This window comes from Opisthocomus hoazin, chromosome 3 (assembly GCF_030867145.1).
Source record: "Opisthocomus hoazin isolate bOpiHoa1 chromosome 3, bOpiHoa1.hap1, whole genome shotgun sequence".
Taxonomy (NCBI): domain Eukaryota; kingdom Metazoa; phylum Chordata; class Aves; order Opisthocomiformes; family Opisthocomidae; genus Opisthocomus; species Opisthocomus hoazin.
In genome coordinates this window covers 92,010,976-92,030,590 of record NC_134416.1, presented here as the reverse complement: position 1 = coordinate 92,030,590, position 19,615 = coordinate 92,010,976, and the positions used below count along the sequence as shown (strand labels likewise).

Here is a 19,615-nt window from a genome sequence, read left to right as displayed (position 1 = left end):
CCCCCGCGGAGGGGCTCTCGATGGCACTGGGGAAACGACAGCTGCGGGAAGCAAAACCCTCCCGCCCCTGCCAGGGTAGACCAGGCGACTCCGCACGGGCCCGGCCCCTCCGCAGCTCCTCCTCCGGAGCGGGCGGGCTCGGCCGGGGCCCCGCCGCCTGTCGCCGGTGCGCGGCTATGGCGAGCCTCCTGCCGCCGCGGGCCGCCGCCGTCCGCCGCCGCCTCCTCCTGCCCCCGCCGCCCCCGGGCCCGGCGGCGCTGCGGCGCGGCAGCTGGGCATTGCCCGCCGGCCTGGTGCGCCGGGGCGGCCTGGTGGGCGGGCGCTGGGTGGAGACGCCCGCCGCTTTCCCTGTGCGGGACCCGGCCACTGGCGAGGAGCTGGGCCGGGTGGCCGACTGCGGGCCGGGCGAGGCGCGGGCGGCCGTGCGGGCCGCCTACGAGGCCGGTGCCGCCTGGGGCCGCCTCCCTGCCAAGGTGAACGGCCGGGGAAGATGGCGCCCGACGGGGCGGTGAGGGGACCTCCGGGCGCGGCTCGGCTCCTACCGGCGCCGGGGCGGGAGGGGGCGGGGGCCGCCCCGGGGGCGTTGCGGGGCTTCGCTTCCCCCCCGGAGCAGCTCTCCCGGCGGCTGGCGGCCACGGCGGCCTTCTCTTTTCGCAGGAGAGGAGCATGCGGCTCCGCAGGTGGTACGAGCTGATGGTGGAGAACAGGGACGCGCTGGCGGGGATCATCACGGCCGAGAACGTGAGTGCGGCAGCGGGGCCCGGCACTGGGACAAGTGGCTTTGCTGGACGAGTGGTCGGGCACTGGGGCTGCCCGGGGAGGTGGTGGGGTCACCGTCCCCGGGAGCGTTCGGACACTGTGGCGGTGGGTTGACGGACTCAGTTAGCTGAGAGGTCTTTTCCAGCCTTGATGACTCCATGGTTCTGTGAGGGCCGCCAGAACGCCCCGCGTGCGTTTCACCAGTTAGCCGCCGTGCCTTTGGTGATCGCTCGAAGAAGTTGAGGCGAGTGGGCGCGTGGTGCATTCGCGATGCGCTGTGGGGTCAGTGGGTAACCTGCCAAATGTTTCTCTCTCTGACGTACATGTGATCACAGAATCACAGAGTGTTCGGGGTTGGAAGGGACCTCTGTGGGTCATCTAGTCCAACCCCCCTGCCGAAGCAGGGTCACCCAGAGCAGGCTGCACAGGACCTTGTCCAGGCGGGTCTTGAATATCTCCAGAGAAGGAGACTCCACAGCCTCCCTGGGCAGCCTGTGCCAGGGCTCCGTCACCCTCAGAGGGAAGAAGTTCTTCCTCATGTTCAGACAGAACTTCCTCTGCTTCACTTTGTGCCCATTGCCCCTTGTCCTGTCGCTGGGTACGACTGAAAAGAGTTTGGCCGCATCCTCCTGACACCCACCCTTAAGGTATTTATAGGCATTTATAACATCCCCTCTCAGCCTTCTCTTCTTCAGGCTAAACAAGCCCAGCTCCCTCAGCCTCTCCTCGTAGGAGAGATGCTTCAGTCCCCTCATCATCCTCGTAGCCCTCTGCTGGACACTCTGCAGTAGCTCCTCATCTTTCTTGAAGCTGGGAGCCCAGAACTGGACAGAGTACTCCAGATGGGGCCTCACCAGGGCACAGTAGAGGGGGAGGAGAACCTTCCTCAACCTACTGGCCACACTCCTCTTAATGCACCCCAGGAAACCATTGGCCTTCTTGGCAGCCAGGGCACACTGCTGGCTCATGGTCAACCTGTCGTCCACCAGCACACCCAGGTCCCTCTCTGCAGAGCTGCTCTCCATCAGGTCTTCCTCGAGCCTGTACTGGTGCATGGTGCAATGCCTTATTTTGATGACGGTAGCACCTAACAACCCGGTGGAAACCAGGCCCACGCTCTGCTTTGGGGTGTGCAAAAGCAAACATCAGCCTAAACACCATCTTCATGGCAGAAGCGTCTGTGCTTTGTCAGTGTCATTGACTTGGGGGAAAACTGCAGTGCTGTTAAAGCGAGCCTCCCCGTGGGATTTGCTCCATGGGCTTTGGTTTGCATCGCAGAGCAGCGGGGTAGCTCACAGACCGGTGTCCTGCTGGGTAAAACCAAAACCCGTGCTGGGAGATACTCCAGCAGCTGCTCTGAGGCGTCCCAGCTGCCAACGGTCATTCAGTGCGTGGGATCAGGCCTGGGAGCAGTCAGAAGTAATTCTCCCCAAAACGGGTGTCCCTGGCACAAACTTGTAACTGTTTTGCCATAATCTGCGTCTTCTTCAGAGTGGCAATAGCAACTAACTGCAGAGTTTGTAAATAAACACGTGCTACGTTTGCTACTCCAGCTCCTTGCCTTGGGCAGGTGTGGATCCAGGCACAACACACAAAATGTTGACTACGTCGATGACCGTATATTGAAGCTGCACAACTGTTGCTGCTGCGACCATGTAATGTCTTTTCGGAGATCACAGTGCATGTGACAGGGAATTGTAAAGTACTCTGAAAAGGACAGAAACTCCCGAATTTACTTGAATTTGTGTTTATTGCTTCCGTCTGCTGCTTACAGTGTATCTCCTATCTGATTTCATCAAAGGGGAAGCCTCTGAAAGAAGCCCAGGGTGAAATCCTGTATTCTGCGTCGTTTCTGGAGTGGTTTGCGGAAGAAGCCCGCCGGGTTTATGGTGATGTCATTCCAGCGTCTGCGAAAGACAGAAGAATCCTGGTGCTGAAGCAGCCAGTAGGAGTGGCGGCCATTATAACCCCAGTAAGCAGAGCTGAATTTTTCAGATTGTGTGAAGGTTTTCGTCTCAGCCCACAGCATGGGGCTGTGGCTTCACAGCTCCTGCAGCCCTGGTAAATGCCCCTGTAAAGTTTCATTTCCACCTTGTAGTCGCTTCTTCCTGGATTGGCAGTGCTTCTTGGTAATGTTCACTTTGGACAAAGCACATCGCGCAGGTCTGTTCAGGTTACCACATAATTACAGAAAATGTCAGCTGTTTCCGCAGAAACAGGAGGCAAAACTTTCACAAGTTTGATTGTGCTTTTTTCTCTTGTCGTAGTGGAACTTCCCCAGTGCTATGATTACCCGGAAGGTTGGTGCAGCTCTGGCAGCTGGCTGTACGGTGGTAGTGAAACCTGCAGAGGACACCCCTTTATCAGCATTAGCTCTTGGGGAGGTGAGCTTTTATGCCAAGCTTTACATTAGCCATGGACTGAAGCTGCAAATGGGGAGTCAGGTGGGCTTTGAATGTAATGCTGGCCAGCATCATGCGTGAAGAACGGACAGACTGGCTGACTTGATCCAGAGGTTTTCATTTAGTAAGAATCTGTGACAGTTGCCTCTAATCTGCTCTAGAGCCTCAAAGAGGACGTGGCCATTTAGCTACATGAAACACCTTTTTATCTTTCCTTGCGTTACTTTGAATGACAGCCAGCTTAAAACGGAGCGAAGCTGCTCTCTTGGCACCGTAGCATCTGTCACTAGTTGTGCTGTGCGCTTTTGGCTTCCATTGACGTACAGACTGGTTTCTTCAAAACAATAAACAAACATTAAGTGACTATTTCTCCTACAAAATGTACTGATAATGCCAATTCTGTGTTTCTTTTGTTGCAGCTTGCAAACCAGGCTGGAATTCCAGCAGGAGTGTACAATGTTGTTCCTTGTTCCAGGGAGCAGACACCAGCTGTAGGGGAAGTTCTGTGCACTGATCCGTTAGTAGCCAAAATCTCTTTTACTGGCTCCACAGCAACAGGAAAGGTGCGTAAGTGCACAGAATCCCCCTGAAGGTTATTACTGTGGTTGTACTGGAAAGGTAGGGGGAAAGTGTGTGCCTTTATACAGAGCCGCCTTCTTTTCTGGCTGCTGTACACAGATTGTCCAAAGAATTGTGTGCTTCTTGAGACACTGCCTGTTTCCTTTAGTAGCAGTACTTCACAGAAGGATGCCTGTGATAATTGCCCTTTATTAAATTGTAATGTGAACAGCTCTGTGCAAAGATGCTCTTGCTTCGTATCATAGGATGACAACATACTAATAACACTGAAATTGAGTTTCAGAGGTACCATTCAGGAACGGCTTCTGCAGCTGAGAGAAAGTGTTGGAGAAGTGAGGCCCTTGCATCTCTCCTGTCAGCCTTAGTCAATAAGCAATCATCTTACTCGACACCATCTCTAATGCAATCAGTTAAACTGCAGAGTGTGGCTGGACGATGGTAGAATTGTACGGGATGGTCATATGCAGAGTGAACAAAGTCCGATACCAAGGGAAATCTTAATCCCAAATTCTGTCAGATCTTGGATAAATTTTGTAAGAGTAGTCAAGATTTTTATTAGCAAAAAAGAAAAGAACAAGCAAACAAGAGTGACAGTGTTAGTGTACAGAAGCCTGACCTGAACGGAAGTTGATGAAAGTCCATTATTCCTTAGCCAGAATTTCATCTCTAAAGATTTTAAAAGAAATTGGTCCTTGTTTTTGTCATAGGAGAAAACAGATGGTCTAGCATAATAGAGAAGATGCAGATTAATTCCCTGCCAGAGTTAGTTTTTCACTGCCTTCCATCTGTGGTTCCATAGCTCACGTCTGGTAGGGGTACAGATTTCTGTGTCTCCTCTGTTGCCTACAGATATTGCTGAAACACGCAGCTGGCACTGTGAAGCGAGTTTCCATGGAGCTGGGAGGACATGCGCCTTTTATAGTGTTTAACAGCGCCAATGTGGACCGTGCTGTTGCCGGAGCCCTTGCTTCTAAGTATAGAAACTCAGGGCAGGTAAAAGTAACCTTTTTGTCCTTGTTTCTGGAAAGTGAAGAGCTGTACATACAGTTTAAGCTGTAAATAAGCTATTTTAAAAGGAAAGCATAGAACACTTCATTGTGAAGAGAAATGCTGGAGTCGCACATATCTCTGGGCAAGTCTGAATAACAACACTGTAAAATCCCATGTACTTTCACATCATACGTGGCAGTCAGTAATATCAATGAGGAGGAAGATGTTCACTAGGACCCCTGGCAGGAGCGTGAGAAGTGATAAGCCATTTTGTCCTATGCTTTGTTAGCATTAAATTCATTGCAGAACTAAAGCTGTGGAAAGACACCATCCTGCCTTAGTTCTCAGGATTTTACTTTATAACGTGTGCCTAGCCATTTCTGAAAATAATGGTTTCAAGTCTTGTGATAAATGTTTCTATCTGTAAGATTGTGTGTTCAAGTTTTTTCTGTGTTCTGAAAGCACCCAGCAGGAGTTCAGGGGATTGAAATCCATTAAGACACACGTGGCTAGATTTTTCCACAACGAGTAGCTTAAAAAAAGTTGATAGGCTTCAAGCATACATTGCTTCAAATGTATTATATTTAGAGTCAAAAAATCACTTTCCAGATCAGTCAGCTGAGCAAGGCTGTGTGGAGACTTTTCCAGCCTTATGAGTATGACCTCTGCATGGGAACATGAAGTTGACGAACTGCAGCTTTGGAGAAGCAGCAAGTTTTTGGTGGGATTGGGAGGTCATTTGGTTGGGAAAACGTTGTTGGAGTAACATGAGAAGAAAACATAAGACTAGTCTTGGGAAGAAAAGAAGAAAATAGACTGGAATGTAGACAAGGACCACTGATTGATCAGACACAGGTTGGACAAGATCTAACGTAAAAGGCACCCCCATAGAAGGATAAAGTAGCTGCTACTTTTCAGAGACTGTAGCAATCAAAATAGGATGCAGTCAAAGGGGTAGCACAAATGAGTAGGCCACTGAAAACAATTAGAAACAAATTCCAGGAAGAAAGCAAATTCAAACTCAATTAATGAAGGAGCTGGGAAAAAAGACCCTACACCACCAAGTGTGATTTGAAGTTCTGCTGCTCAGTCCAGCATTCTGTAGCCTGTAATTAGAAAGTAGTTCTTGCAGCTTCTGGACTTCGGTTGATCCACGTATCGGAGTCCACAGAAGTCACAAAACCTTTTCCCAGCATAAGCAACTTAAATTTAGCAGAGTGGCGTATGTCACACACGTACTTGTTGAAGTTGTATTTCTAAAGTGACTGGGGTGATGAAAGATGTGGCAAAACTAGGTAACACCTTAGGATGATGGAGAAGAGGCAGAGGACAGATCACTGTAGCAACCTGATACTGTGGCATGAAGGCCAGAATTGGTAAATATAATATAAACTACTGTTTGTTTTTCCTTTTTGTGTTTGTTTTCAGACCTGTGTTTGCACAAACCGTTTCCTGGTGCAAAAGGGAATCCATGACAAATTTGTGGAAAAGTTTGCTGAAGCTATAGAGAGGGAACTACATGTCGGAAGTGGATTTGATGCAAAAACTAACCAAGGGCCACTAATTAACGAAAAAGCAGTGGAGAAGGTATAAATAAAAGATTTCATTTTTGACGTCTTAATTTCCTTTCTAAGATCCATAAAGTAACTTTAGATTTGTATTTCACTTTCCACGCTTGTTTTGTTAGTATGTATTTGCAGTGTGGCTGGAAGTGTGCTCTGTCCTCCAAGCCCATGTATGTATATGTAGATGGACAGATGTGGCCAGTTAATGTATCGTTCCCTTATTTCCATTAAGGAAAAATATTGCTCCTTTAGGAGAAACTGATTCTTCCTGATTACTTCCTAGCTGTTCTCAAGAATGTTTACTGAAATTGGATACACTGTGAGAGTTGTGTGATTATCCTGCAATTCTGAAGCACTGTGAACGAAGTTATTTTGAAGAACAGTGCCTGTGTTTGGCAAAAGCTAAGCAGTATAATACATTGAGGTTAAAAATACCAGAGCTCTGGATCTTGTAATCACCTGAAGCCTTACATGCATGGTTTGGGTCTTCTGTTTTGGATGACTGGTGACTCCAGGGAATTTTTTTTAACCACAATAAGTCACATTTTCTATAATATTTCCCCCTTCCTAAGTTAAAGATTATTAAATTACGTGGTTCATACTTTTTAAGATATTACAACTTAGTTATATGCAGGCTTGGTTTGAATCCCATTATACTTGAATGCTACCAGATTCTTTCTGTTTATAAAACAATAGAATATGAAAATAATCAGAGTTATTTGGGAGACAAAGGATACAGGACTTTGATTTCTTCATGCCTTCCCTTTGTGCATCATAAAAGTGTAGTGTGTGTGTAACAGGTACCTCTATATATAGAAATAAGCAAGCACTGTATATAGTCACTTACTGGCCCTGCTGTAATTTCTAAGGATGGTATGCTAGGCGGAGACTGCTACTTTAGTCTCCTCATTAATTTCTTGTCTTTGGATGAACTGCAGGTGTAGGGGGATAGAAAATGTTCTTGCCAGTACCATCTTCAAAGTTGTTCGTTTCTCTTTAAATGACCTGTCATGTACTTCTGTTTTCATAGTGCTTGATCACGGATATCAGGTGTACTTCCTAGTCCTGCCAAGACTTTTTCTCATGTTAGATGTAATCCTTTCATTTCAAAGAAAAACTGAATCTTTAATATCTGTGAAACTGGGACCACACTCATAATTTATCTCTCTGAAATTTAGTCAGATTGAGAGAAATAAAAATTCCAGAGAAATTTTAAGTAATATTGCAAATGGGATTCTGCAAAGTATAAACCTCTCTTCAAAATCTTCAGTTTTATACTGGAGAGTATTATTTCCTCAGTGGAAAGTATACTGTTGTTCATTCCTAAATGCTAACTTTGAGATTTTTGTTTTGCATGCCTCAGGTGGAGAGACACATTAATGATGCAGTTTCTCAAGGAGCATCTATTGTGACTGGAGGGAAACGACACAGCTTGGGGAAGAATTTCTTTGAGCCAACATTACTCAGTAACGTTACAACAAAAATGCTTTGCACTCAAGAGGAGACATTTGGCCCTTTAGCACCAGTTATCAAGTAAGATTATTCGTTTTCCAGATGGAAAATAGCAATTAAAAAAAAAAAGTGACAGATTATTTTGAATCCATAAGATTTGAATGCCAAAGAATATTTTTGTATGGTCACACAACTCTCGTAATAAGACTGAGGTACACACGTGAAAACTTACTTTGGATATGTGGTTCATTTGTTTCTCTCTCTTGACCCAATTTTAGCATCTCTGCAACTTTTTGAAAATTAGTTTCTTTTAAATTGCATCAGCAGTTAAGCAAGGGTAGATAGCAGAAAAGCCCTCATCAACTTCACGATTGGAGGTATGAAGTAGGAGGCAAGACTTTGCAGTTTGTCATGTGATTTGCTAGTCCTAAGTTGTTTTTTTTTCTGATGAAGGATGACTTAAGAGCTCTCATTCTTCTTTAAAACCTTCCCTGCCTCCCCCCAGAGCAGTTGGATGTGATGGAAGAGCATACGGTTCTCCCTCTCTCACATAGCTGAGAGTGCTTGTGTAGTTGGGGAAATTGGTGGCCTAACCCATGTGAAGGAAATGTTTTAGCTGCCAGTACCTAGGGGGAAAAACCAATCTTAACTACCTAACTGCAGTTTAAGAGAAGTGGTAGAAATTCATCCATTGCTTCAAAGTGAAAATTAAATTAGACGTTTAAAATACACTTTTGGAAAAAAATTGCATCTTGACTTTTTTATTTGAGAAGGCTGCTTCTTGTCATTAAGTAAGTCAGCAAGACGGTAGATGAACTGCTGGCCTCATGTGTATTTTTGCTCTTTATGTTGACAGATTTGAGACTGAAGCAGAAGCTATCGCTATAGCAAATGCAGCTAATGTGGGTTTAGCAGGTAAGCCTCTCTGGGAGATAAATGTAGTTCTGTGGTTTTATGAGCTGTAGTGTTAATGGGGTGACAGTTTTTAATGCAATGGCAGACATAATGTCAAGAAGAATCTTTTTCACAGTCTTCTGCAATTGTTCTTCCTGATTTTAATTGTCATTGCTGTATCTCTGTGTCTGCACCGCAGGATATTTCTACTCCCAAGATCCAGCTCAGATCTGGAGAGTTGCAGAACAGCTGGAAGTTGGAATGGTTGGTGTTAATGAAGGCATCATCTCCTCAGTGGAGAGTCCTTTTGGTGGGGTAAAACAATCTGGCTTAGGGCGAGAAGGTTCAAAATATGGCATCGATGAATACTTAGAAATAAAATATGTCTGCTTTGGAGGCTTATAAAAATCTTCAAAAAGCACAGTCCCAACAGCTTGGAAAAGAGTGCTGTAGTTTTCATAACCATCCTGAACCAGAAATACATATGAACGCAACTTCTACCTTCCTTAAAACTGAGCAATCCTGTTCTGTCTGTATTTACAGTATTCTGTGCTGTCGTAGGTTTTTACGTGTTTTTTTATTTATATGTTCAGTTTTTCAGCAATGTGATCACGATGTCCATCCTTTTTAGTACGGGGTAGGAAGAATGCACATTACTCGTGGATTACCCCTGTGTAACTGGGGGCACTTGGGAACTTGTGCATAATGAAGACAGATCATAACTTATAGCAGGGGGAAACTAGACCGCTATTTTCTACTGCCTCTAGTTTCAGTGGGGATGTGGAAGGCTTAGGGGATGGCAGTGTCTCTTCAGAGTTTTGTGTAAATACTCACATTTTCTTATGTTGTTATGTGACCTTCTTTTAGGAGCAGGTGTGTCTTTTTTTAATTGTGGGAGAATCTGATGCTTATGAAAGGTGAGGAATTGCTTTTAGCTACAGCTAACCATCCGTGCAGGCCAACGGACGGCTTTTTCAGTGCGTGTCAGCGCTGGCTGTGGAGCTGCCACCTGTTCAGCTTTGGGCTTCTGAGCAAAGAGCTGTAATTTGTGCCTAGCAGCTTGCACGCTTGGGATCAAATATGGCCCTTGTTCGATGTTTGTGAGCCCCAGCAGTCCTGGGAACAGGAGAATGCAGGACAAGGACATGCTGGCTTAGTGAGTAGCAGGAGGAAGATGGGATGCTTACTTGCAGGAATAGCTTGCAGAATTGTAAGGAAGCACAACTGGTGACACAATATTAGATCAGCTCCCTTCTGTGAAAAGAATGTGACACTCCTTGGGTAGAAGTACAGTCACTGATGTAAATGTTGCTCAGTGTCTAAAGGAACATTACCACTTCCAAAGAACATAAGCAGATAGATGCTTCTGTTCCTCTGGGCTTTGTGCCTTCAATTGGATTTGTGGTTACACAGGTGAATGTCCATTAAAAAGGTTTAAAAACCTTTGAACTTAGCTAACTTGTTACCTAATAAAGATTCAAATAGAAGTGATTAGAAGTGAGACTTCTACACATCACTATTTTAACTGTCATCTTCAAAAGATGATGTAAAGCTTCCTTAATATAAAATAGACAATAGTGTTTAAACATTATTTTAATGGCAGGCAAAAGAAGCACTTAAAAAATGTGCAATGTTAATTTGGCAAATAGATCAGCACTGCAGAGGCTAATGGGAATAAATTTTGTTTCCTGCATTGGTTAACTTTATTTGGTGGAGCTTTACCCATTAATTATTAAAAATAAGTAAAAGAAGGCAACAGAGCTCTTCTTCCTACAGGCTAATGAATGTACCCTATGAAATGGGTTATTTTTTAAGGTATTTTATCCAATTGGACAAAGAGGTACCAGGTAACGTAAGACCTGGAGGGGGGAAGCAAGCTGGAACTGAGTTTCACAGCTATTTTTTAAAGCGCACATAAGGTAGCATTGACTGCTACTTATTATTTCTAAATATTTTTTTATGGTTAATTTGTGTAACACATGAGACCAAGTGGGTCTGCAGCAAATTATTTGTCAGTAGGGTGTGTGTACATCGTGCCAACCCTAGGGCAGTTAAAGAACACTTACTGCCCTTCCACTAATTTGCAACACACCAGAAATGCACATTTAAGACAGTGTGTACTTAATACTGTTGCCAGTTGTAGCATATGTGGTTGCTATCAAGAACAAAAAAAGGATGGCCTATTTCTACACTAGTTGCAAGAAACTTTCTTATAGCCTGCTTCTAAACTTAGACTATTGAGCACAGAGGGTGCCTGAATTTGGGGAATGGAGTGTTGTGGATGGAAGAGGAAGCTGTTTGCCAGCCTTGGCTGCCAATATGAGTTTATTTCTTACTAGAAAGAATAACTAGGTAGAAGGTCATAACTTGGTGTCTGGGTACCACAATATAGCGATGCAGACATGCTTACAAGTATTGTACACAGGGAGAACATCTGCCACTGAAATTGCACGAACTTAACTTTAATTTTGACCTTATACTATTTTATCTCATCTACTGCTGTATGACAGTGCAGTCTTGAATGTGAGTGTACTTGGGACAGTGCAGTTGGAGGATAAATTCTTGAACCTGCTGCTCTATTCATTGCAAAGTTACTGATCTGATGTATTGGTGCATTTAAAATCTTGGTATCTTTTCTGAGAATAGCACTGTTAAAATTAATGTTTACTCTTCTAGCAAATAATACCTTTTACTATGCCTGATAACAAGCACAAACCATAATTAAAAGATAAGGTACGTAATAAACTTTAAAAAAAACCTTTGTCTAGATTGGATTGTGGTTGGTTTCCAGCGTAGTATCCTTGTGTCAGTAAGGTCTACATCACTTCAGCACGAATAATCTTGAAGTTGTCTTCATAGCAAAACCTGTGATTCTTCAACAAAAGATATACTTGAATTCTCACCCCTCAGTAACGTTGATTACGTCTGTGATAGTTTAGCACTTTCTGGCTATTAAAACTGTGATGGAAAAATGTTTTCATTGAATAAATAACTTCTGTGAAAGCACTGGATTTTGTGGCTTATTACCTTATTCAGTGTTGAATTGGCAAACTGACAGCAGCCACAGTAAGTTCAGTCTCAGATTTGCACAGAATTTCTTGTTCCGCCAGCTTTAGCACTGGAAAAAGACAATTCTTTGCATCCATGTGTTCATGAGGTGTAAGATTTTGGTTACCCCAATTACAGTCCCTTGAATCTAAATCAAATAGATGAGATTACTTTAACAGATTAATATGCCATCAGTCATTTTGTATGCCAGTCTCCTGCACTGAATCAAACATTTTACCACAAGAAAACAGGCTTTGTGGATCAGAGTGCCTTTCCCTGCTTTTAGGATATGATTAATTGCATAAATTTCTACTTAATAAATTAAGATCTAAAATAGATTTTTGGAAACTTTATTTCCATTTAGTTACTACAGTTCTGAAGCCTCAGAAACTGTCTTCTAATTTCCAATCTGACTAATTTCATGGCTGTTTTCCTTTTTATTACACATTACACTCTGAACAACTGTTCTCTGACCCCAGCTGCCTGTCCTGTCTGTGTAATCAACTATTGAGAAACTATGTTTACCTGTTCTACTAGATACTAACATTTTTAGGTTAAATAGGCAGAAGTTATCTCCCACAGTAGTGCAGATGCTTATCTTGGCCAGTCACTCTAGGTAATGCTTGTCCATTGGTATGCTAAACCGGCAAGTTAAGTTGGGTGCCTAGAATAAGTGAGGGAGGCTCTTGATGCTGGTAGCACTGACCCAGTTTCAGTGAAGACAGACAGTCGGTGCTGCTGAGAAGTACATCAAGCCCGACCAGTATCTAGTACTTAATTTTGTTAACAATAGCTGGCAGACTGCACTTCGTTATCTCTTGTCACCAAGATGAAGGAAATGTTTTCAGCGTTCTGCAGCCTATCACTTTCCCAGACACGAGTGTTTTTAGAGATATTTTATGCTTTTATGATTCATTGGGCTTTCATGATTAAGTCACAGTACACAAACAGCAGTTTAAATGGTTTGCACAGAGTAGTTTTTATTGTTCTAAATTTATCAGGCACATGTTGGGAGTTGGGCGATCCTGCATGTAAAAAGAAGCTTCATACTTTTGACTTGGCACTGAAGCAACTGTCCCACTGTAACTAGCAGAGTCATAACTGGTCCTAGCCCTACTGCTTACGGAAGGCTTGACCTATCTTAAAGGAGAAGGTTTAAGTATGGCCTTCAGAGACTCTAACTTAAATTTTAGCACTTGTTTAAAGTGTTTTTGATGTCGAAACTCTCTGCCTAGGACCTTCTGAGACATGAGAAGTTGGTGGAAGCATTTAGCAGTTTATTCACTTCATCAGTGAGTGCTGAAGCTAGTTAGCACAACTGGCTTGAGTTGTTAAGGAGTCACTACTGACTATCTTCTGTTGCTCAAGCCTAGAGGCTTGCATCAGGCTCCTCAAAGGGAAGGGGGGAGGCTACTGCTGTTACCAAAATGTGCAGTAGAGTAGCAAACAGGCAGATTCCATTTCTCAGTGAAGGACACTGTGTATCTCATCGATTCACTGGCAGCTGATACTCCCTTGTAGGAATGTCAAGAGGTACCACTCAGACTGTAGCACCATAAAAGCAACTTTAAGTGGTTGTATGGTAGATGTTTTTTCCTTACGGAATGACACAATAGTACCTCAATAGTACCTTTTATTGCCACGATTTAGCACAAACTTCACCCGCACTGATGCATGGATTTTTCTTTCCCAGTTCAGAAACAGGCAGTATAACCCACCCTTGCTATGAGCAGTATTTTGGGTCATACTGCACACCAGCACCTCTGATTACTGCAAAGCAGCGCTGTACTTAGAAACACACAAGTACTGGGTTAAGCTATAGAATAAGCTGCAAAACTTGTGAAACCACCGCATTTGGCATAACAGCTGGTGAATATTTACACACAGCCAATTAAACCAAGTAAGGACAAGCACCACATGAAAACTCTTTATTTTTTTTTTTTTCCTGCTCTCCAATGTACTGAATCACTTTACCTCTCTGAAAAAAGATACTGTTCTGCTCTTGTCAGTAGGAAGGGAAGGGATCAGATACTTCACTGCTTTTACATCTGAGTACAGACATAAGCTATGGTATACAATATATCTCTATTAGCCTGACCTGAGTTTTGAGTCCAATACAGAATACCATGTTTAAAAGAATACCTGACAAGTTCCTAGAAGGAAAGACAAAACTTTATTAGTAGTTACATAAATATAATAATTTCAGCTCAGAAATAGTTCCAGTTACAATACATTACTGTTTGCAATAAATAACACTTTCTAGAAACAGATTCCTAATATAAATTCTGTAATGGCTCACCCATCCACCTGCAGGGAGAAGTGCTTCCATATAGAGGCAAACTACTGTTGTGTGGGTCATCTGCACCCGATTCGTAGCCTGTGCAAAAGAAAAAACAATTTGCCTTTTCTCCATCGTGTCTTAAATCATATTTCTAAGCTTTAAGGTTCCCTCCCTTGCCTCAGGATCTAAAAGGTATGTGAAACGGGTTCTCCTTTGCTGCAGAAGTATGGGATTAGTATCCTAGTTAGGGATCAATGACAAGCAATAGCCGATGTTAAGAAACTCTAATTCACCTCTATCCCATTTCCCTTCTTCTAGAGGAATGTTTACCTCTCTCCAACCTCACGTAAATGGCTCAGAAGACTAAAGTAGCTGTAATTTTTTTACCACCATCTCAAAGCTCCAGCTCCAGCTGACTCCAGCCCATTATCAGTATATTGAGGGACAAAACTAGTTTTCGCTTGTGGCTTAAAACAGGAATAGGAAATGTGCCTAAGATCCCAATTATTTCAAGAATATCAGAACTAAGTAAAGTTTAAACTCCACACAGAGAACACACATATGCGCTCACTCTGTTAAGTTCACACACTGTGAAGTTCTCTGCACTTGTCTGCACTTGTTTGCTCACAAGAGACCAAGAAAGAAAAGGGAAATTAGCATCATACAAGCAAATGCATCTGACAGCACAAAACAGGTGCTTAAGTAGTGCCTGTATCTGATGCATCCGACAGAGAGAGACCGCTAAAAGACTGCTTACCTAGCAGGACGCAGTTGAAAATGTATTCTTAAACATGAAACAAGAATGACCACTTTTTTCCTCCCCAAATAAAAAATCCTCTGCAATTAGACCGTTCATATTTTGCTTGAATTTCTCAGCAAACTACTCAGTTATCATGAAAGGTAGAACCACAGGACGGAGAATTTGGATGTACATCTCGGCAGATTTGCCAAGGTAAATTTTGTTTCATACTGCAGTAGTATTTTGATGAAGCAAGTTGAAAACACAAGCCAATGACTTCTTCGCTGCATGGCAGTTTTGTGCTGCGTGTACAATGTGTTCAGTACTGCACCTGAGTACTGAACCCATTTAATGTCTCAGGCAGTAACGGTAATGATGTTTTTTTCCAAAATATACTCCTTACTTAAAATGCAAACAAAGGCAGCTGGACAATCTCCGCCTGTACATGCATCAGCATGTATAAATATAATACCAAGATGCAAATGAAGATCCAGTGCTTACACTAAGGCTGCTATGCACTGTAAGTATCAGGACAGTCTGCCTTTAAAGAGAGGCAGTATCTTACTTGGGCCAAACTGAATTTATTCTTTATTTCCAGTGGACTCTAAGCCATACATGACAAGCTATATATATCTGATTCCTCTGCCTTTCACTTTAGACGAGACTGTTGGGAATATCCCCATCCCTGTTTCACAAAGAAGCTGCCAGCACTCTTTCTGTATATGAAGGAAAACGGTGTGTGGAAGTAAGCGTCAGGACCGAGAACCTGCTTCAAACCCATCGTAACCCAAACCAGAAGGCTAGTACCAGAATTCTGCCATTGTGTTTGCACCTTAACAGCTAGTTTTCAGACCCTTTCATGACCTGACATTCTGCAAGAAAGCCAACAGTTCTAGAAATAAAAATTAATACTGAGTCAAGATGCAAGGCTTGCTATAGTCTCTCCTAAATTCCTGACTAAATCATGCTTGGCCAAGTGACACTAACAGGTGATACCACAAATTCACAGAGCCAGAAACTATTATTTTCAACTTCAGTGAAAGTTTCATATTGAGAGCAAGCCTGATCTTACGTAAGAGAAATTACTTCTTCCAAAGGGGTGGAAAATTCAAACTAGCAGAACTAGAAGCAGCTCAAAATTTTAAACTGTATTCAACTCTCGAAACATAATAAAATACTGTTAGCAATGCAGATGCCAAAGCATCATCTAGAGAACAGAATTTAGTAAGCAACTTCCACTTGCTAGGGCCTTACGCAATAAGATACAGGTCTAATGGTTCATATTTGTTACAGTGAGAAACAGGTAGCCAAATCATGTTCTCATGGCACATGAACTTGCCACTGATCCAAAGACCTGAGCCCACAGCGTCTGTGTGTGTGGGAGGGGGAAGAGCCCTATGGATTCTGCAGCACTGAGAAAAGCAGGTTTGTTGACTCTTGTAGTTGTTTTCCAGTTTTCAGGTTTTTTTTTAAAAAAAAAGATGTCTGAATTTTAATTCCTTCAAAGAACAACCTCCTAGGCTTCAGCACCAGCTTTAAAAATGTAAAATAAACCCAAAATGCACAAGTTACTGACTTCACAAAACTGAAGTATGCTGCTGACTGGACTGACATGTCCTAAAAGATAACTTTCTCTATAAAGGCACACTGGATACAGTATTTAGCAGAAGCATTAATGGCAGCGTGGCTGATAAAAAGTTGTAGTTGCTTTTGCAAGTTTTGTGGGTTTTTTGTTTTGTTTCTTTAACTGCAGGTTTCCAAGAGCACAATTCCTGCTAGAAAATTCTGGGGATTTGTGCTGAATAGATTAAGCCCAACACTTTCATTTAGAAAGGAAAAAAGAAAAAATAGTATTCTGAGTGGGCCTTAACTTTCTTTAGGAATGCTTTAAAGTGAACATTGCATTATTATGTTAACACATCTGGAGCATAAATTGAAAGGCATCAAAAGATGACCTTGCCTTTAATGACCAAGTTATTAAAAATCTATATATATATATATTACAGACATAATCAAGAACAGGGAGTGTGAGATAAATTAGATTTACTTCAATAGATAGCTCAAAACTCCCATACACAGAGTTAAAACTTGGCTTCTCAAGAAAGTAAATCATACTACTTATACTGCATCTTGCTGGTAGATATGGAAAAAACATGGAAAACACTCGCATTAGCCCTTTTTAGCTCCTCACAGCCTCTCCCACCACTGTGACTCCTGCAGCCACACTCAGCTCTCCAGAGAAATGCAGAGCTGGGCACAGAATAAATACTCCTCAGCACAGCATTAGTAGCCTTAGGAACTGTTGCTGGCTGCATTTGAGAATCACAGAATCACAGAATAGTAGGGGTTGGAAGGGACCTCTGTGGGTCATCTAGTCCAACCCCCCTGCCGAAGCAGGAGTGAATCAAGGTGTGAAAACAGGTATGAGCACACCACGTTGCTGCAACTTTTGACTACTGATTCCTTCCAACCTAGACAGTTCTTCTGAACTTTTGGCCAACTCCGTTAACGAGAGTGGCACAGAAGCTGCAGCGTTCAACCCAACTACTCTCTTGTATTGGACTTCTACGAAGGATGAAGAAAGCCCCAGAATTCTCCACCAAATTATTCCTCATGATGGAGGTGGGCTACATACCCTCCCTGATCCTCTGATCTGCCTCTCCCTGCTCTCTATACTGCTCCACTCTTCTCTGTTAATGGATTCTCCACTACCAGATTAAAAAAAAAAAAAAAGTTAAAGAAACCCCTGTCCAAAATGCTCCCAGAGGAATGTTTTCTCCTTTACAACACATCATTCCTCCAGCAAAGGACCCCCAGGAAAGGCTGATGTCATGGCCAGACAGTACCACTGACATTGATGCTCCAAGCGAGGCCTATGTGTAAAAGCCAGGTCTTCAGTTTGGGATTTGAAGAACGATACTCGGGGCATGGCTTTAAAGCCTAACAAGCATGCTGTAAAGCAGTTATCCAGACTGAGAACATCAGAACTCCAACATACCTACCCTTCCCAAACACCTAAAGGGATCTCTTTAGGCCAACACATCTAGTCACTGAATAGCCAAAATGGAAAAAGTAAAACAATCCAATGCTCAAGCTAAAACCTACCTCTGTACCAATTCCCATGACAATGTATGTAGATGTTGAACCTCCTCCCTCACATAGGGTACTTTGCCACAAGCACTTCACCACACAAATGCCCTGCACGTTCTTTAATTGAGCATTGAGGCTGACAGATGAAAACTCATCCAAATCTGAGGATTCAGTCTTAAAAGGTCCACAGCTCCTTAGAAGTGCTCTCTAAGCAAAAGGTTGTTTGGGATGCTCAAAATGCTTCTGGAGGTGCATCACACCGAGTCCTTCCTGCCTTTCTGCTACTGTTTCCTGGCTGGACATGGCAGACCCTAGAGACCCTCAGCACCTTCATCATTACAGAAGCAACGGAAGGCTGGACTTCCCTGCAGGCACCACACTTTCTGTGTAAATAGAGGAAATATTGCATCCTACAGGACACAGATGTATCACATTACTTTACAGCTGATTAAGTGCAGCTGCTAAACTGTAAACTTCCTTTGAAAAGAAAGACATTTCATCTGATGAACACTACCCTAGAAAAGGAAGTCACAAAGCACAGTCAGAGATAAATACAATGCACTAAAAATGCTCTCCGTGTTCCCAACCTAAACTGAAAATGAAGATGGAGCCAGTGGTCACATATTGCTTTCTATAGTTGTAAGTGAATTTATCTATATTGGCTTTTGCTATTTTAGGTTAGCATCATAATCACACTGCTTCTCCAAGAGAGAGAGATAGGAGCACACGACACAAATCTGTATGCGTCTCAGTTACCATTGGTAGCAGCATAACAGCCCTGGCTAGTTTTGTAGCAATGATACAGGAAATAAGGTGTTCTGAAGTTCAGACAAACATTCAGCACGGAAAATGCAAGAAATCAGATGTGCTTTTCCTTGTTCCTGTAATGGTGACAAGAGGAGTTAGCTGAACATCTAATCCTTCTTCCTTCCCTCCCCTAACTGTGCTACAAATATATCCTTTCATCTGCAATTGGTTGATATTTTAGGAAGCTTTCGGTTCTGGAAAAACAGAGGTGGGCCAACATGTTTCAGATGTGTTAGACCAGCGTGTTCTGTGCTTTTACCCTCATTCAGTTATCTGTCTTTGGAGCTGTAGTTGAAGTAAACTCCATTTCTGACGGATCCATTCATGAGGGTTTTAGGATTCTCTCTTTCCATCTTTTCTCTGCTGAAGATAGTGACCTGATCACTGTCAAACTCTGACTCAGAGACCATCAGACAGGAGTCGTGTTTGGTACTTCTATGTTCTATACCTGACAACAAAAAAGAAAACCAAGCTCATTAGAATGGTTGTATTTTTTAGTAACAACTAACCATCCTCTCCTCTACTGTGTTATGAAAGGTAAGTGAAAACATTCTCTGCAATCCAGCATAACTGCACGCATCACTGCCACCACCAACATAAAAACTGGCTTAGGAGGTACCATACACTGTCAGGCAGGCTTCACTGCAGGCCCACCAGTTTATGGTTCTGAAATGTGAATACATGCATTTAAATTAGAAACTATTAGATGATCTTAGTACACGGCTAATATACTTTTAATAGCTTGAATATGAAAATTAGTCTGTCCACTCAACTATCTGATTAACATGAGTGGCAATGAAAGGTCATGGTTCCTACAGAAACGTTATGTCTGTCTTTCTAGGACCGCAGTTTCTCAGGATGATTTTATTTCCCTGGATTCCAGTATTTCCCCAGCTAAAAACTGAAACTTAGGTAAATCATAACATATGTGAACAGAGGGTAGCAGCTGAAGTCTACTGTTGTTTAACAGGACACTTAAGGGCCAGGAGGGAACTGCTGCCCAACAATA

General features: G+C 43.1%; 2 protein-coding genes across 8 annotated transcripts in view; one reads left to right on the top strand and one right to left on the bottom strand.

Moving 5' to 3' along the window:
* The first annotated feature begins 161 nt into the window (after window positions 1-161).
* Window positions 162-11,644, top strand: ALDH5A1 (aldehyde dehydrogenase 5 family member A1). Of its 2 annotated transcripts, none has more exons than XM_075417062.1 (10): window positions 162-473; window positions 658-741; window positions 2,561-2,731; window positions 3,027-3,143; window positions 3,581-3,724; window positions 4,590-4,733; window positions 6,159-6,317; window positions 7,659-7,828; window positions 8,604-8,662; window positions 8,841-11,644. In XM_075417062.1, the coding sequence occupies exons 1-10, from the start codon at window positions 177-179 to the stop codon at window positions 9,044-9,046; spliced, it is 1,551 nt and encodes a 516-aa protein (XP_075273177.1). In that variant the 5' UTR covers window positions 162-176; the 3' UTR covers window positions 9,047-11,644. The 2 variants fall into 2 exon arrangements, with proteins under 2 accessions (XP_075273177.1, XP_075273178.1); XM_075417063.1 differs by having other exon boundaries at window positions 274-293.
* Window positions 11,645-13,637: 1,993 nt separating this feature from the next.
* Window positions 13,638-19,615, bottom strand: part of KIAA0319 (KIAA0319 ortholog) — a 47,019-nt gene continuing 41,041 nt past the window's right edge. For 5 of the 6 annotated variants that reach the window (XM_075417059.1, XM_075417057.1, XM_075417058.1 and 2 more), the window contains exon 14: window positions 13,638-19,054. In XM_075417059.1, the coding sequence (XP_075273174.1) occupies window positions 18,876-19,054 (179 nt within the window). In that variant the 3' untranslated portion in view covers window positions 13,638-18,875. The remainder of the gene's footprint in view (window positions 19,055-19,615) is intronic. The other variant, XM_075417061.1, reaches the window with a different exon arrangement.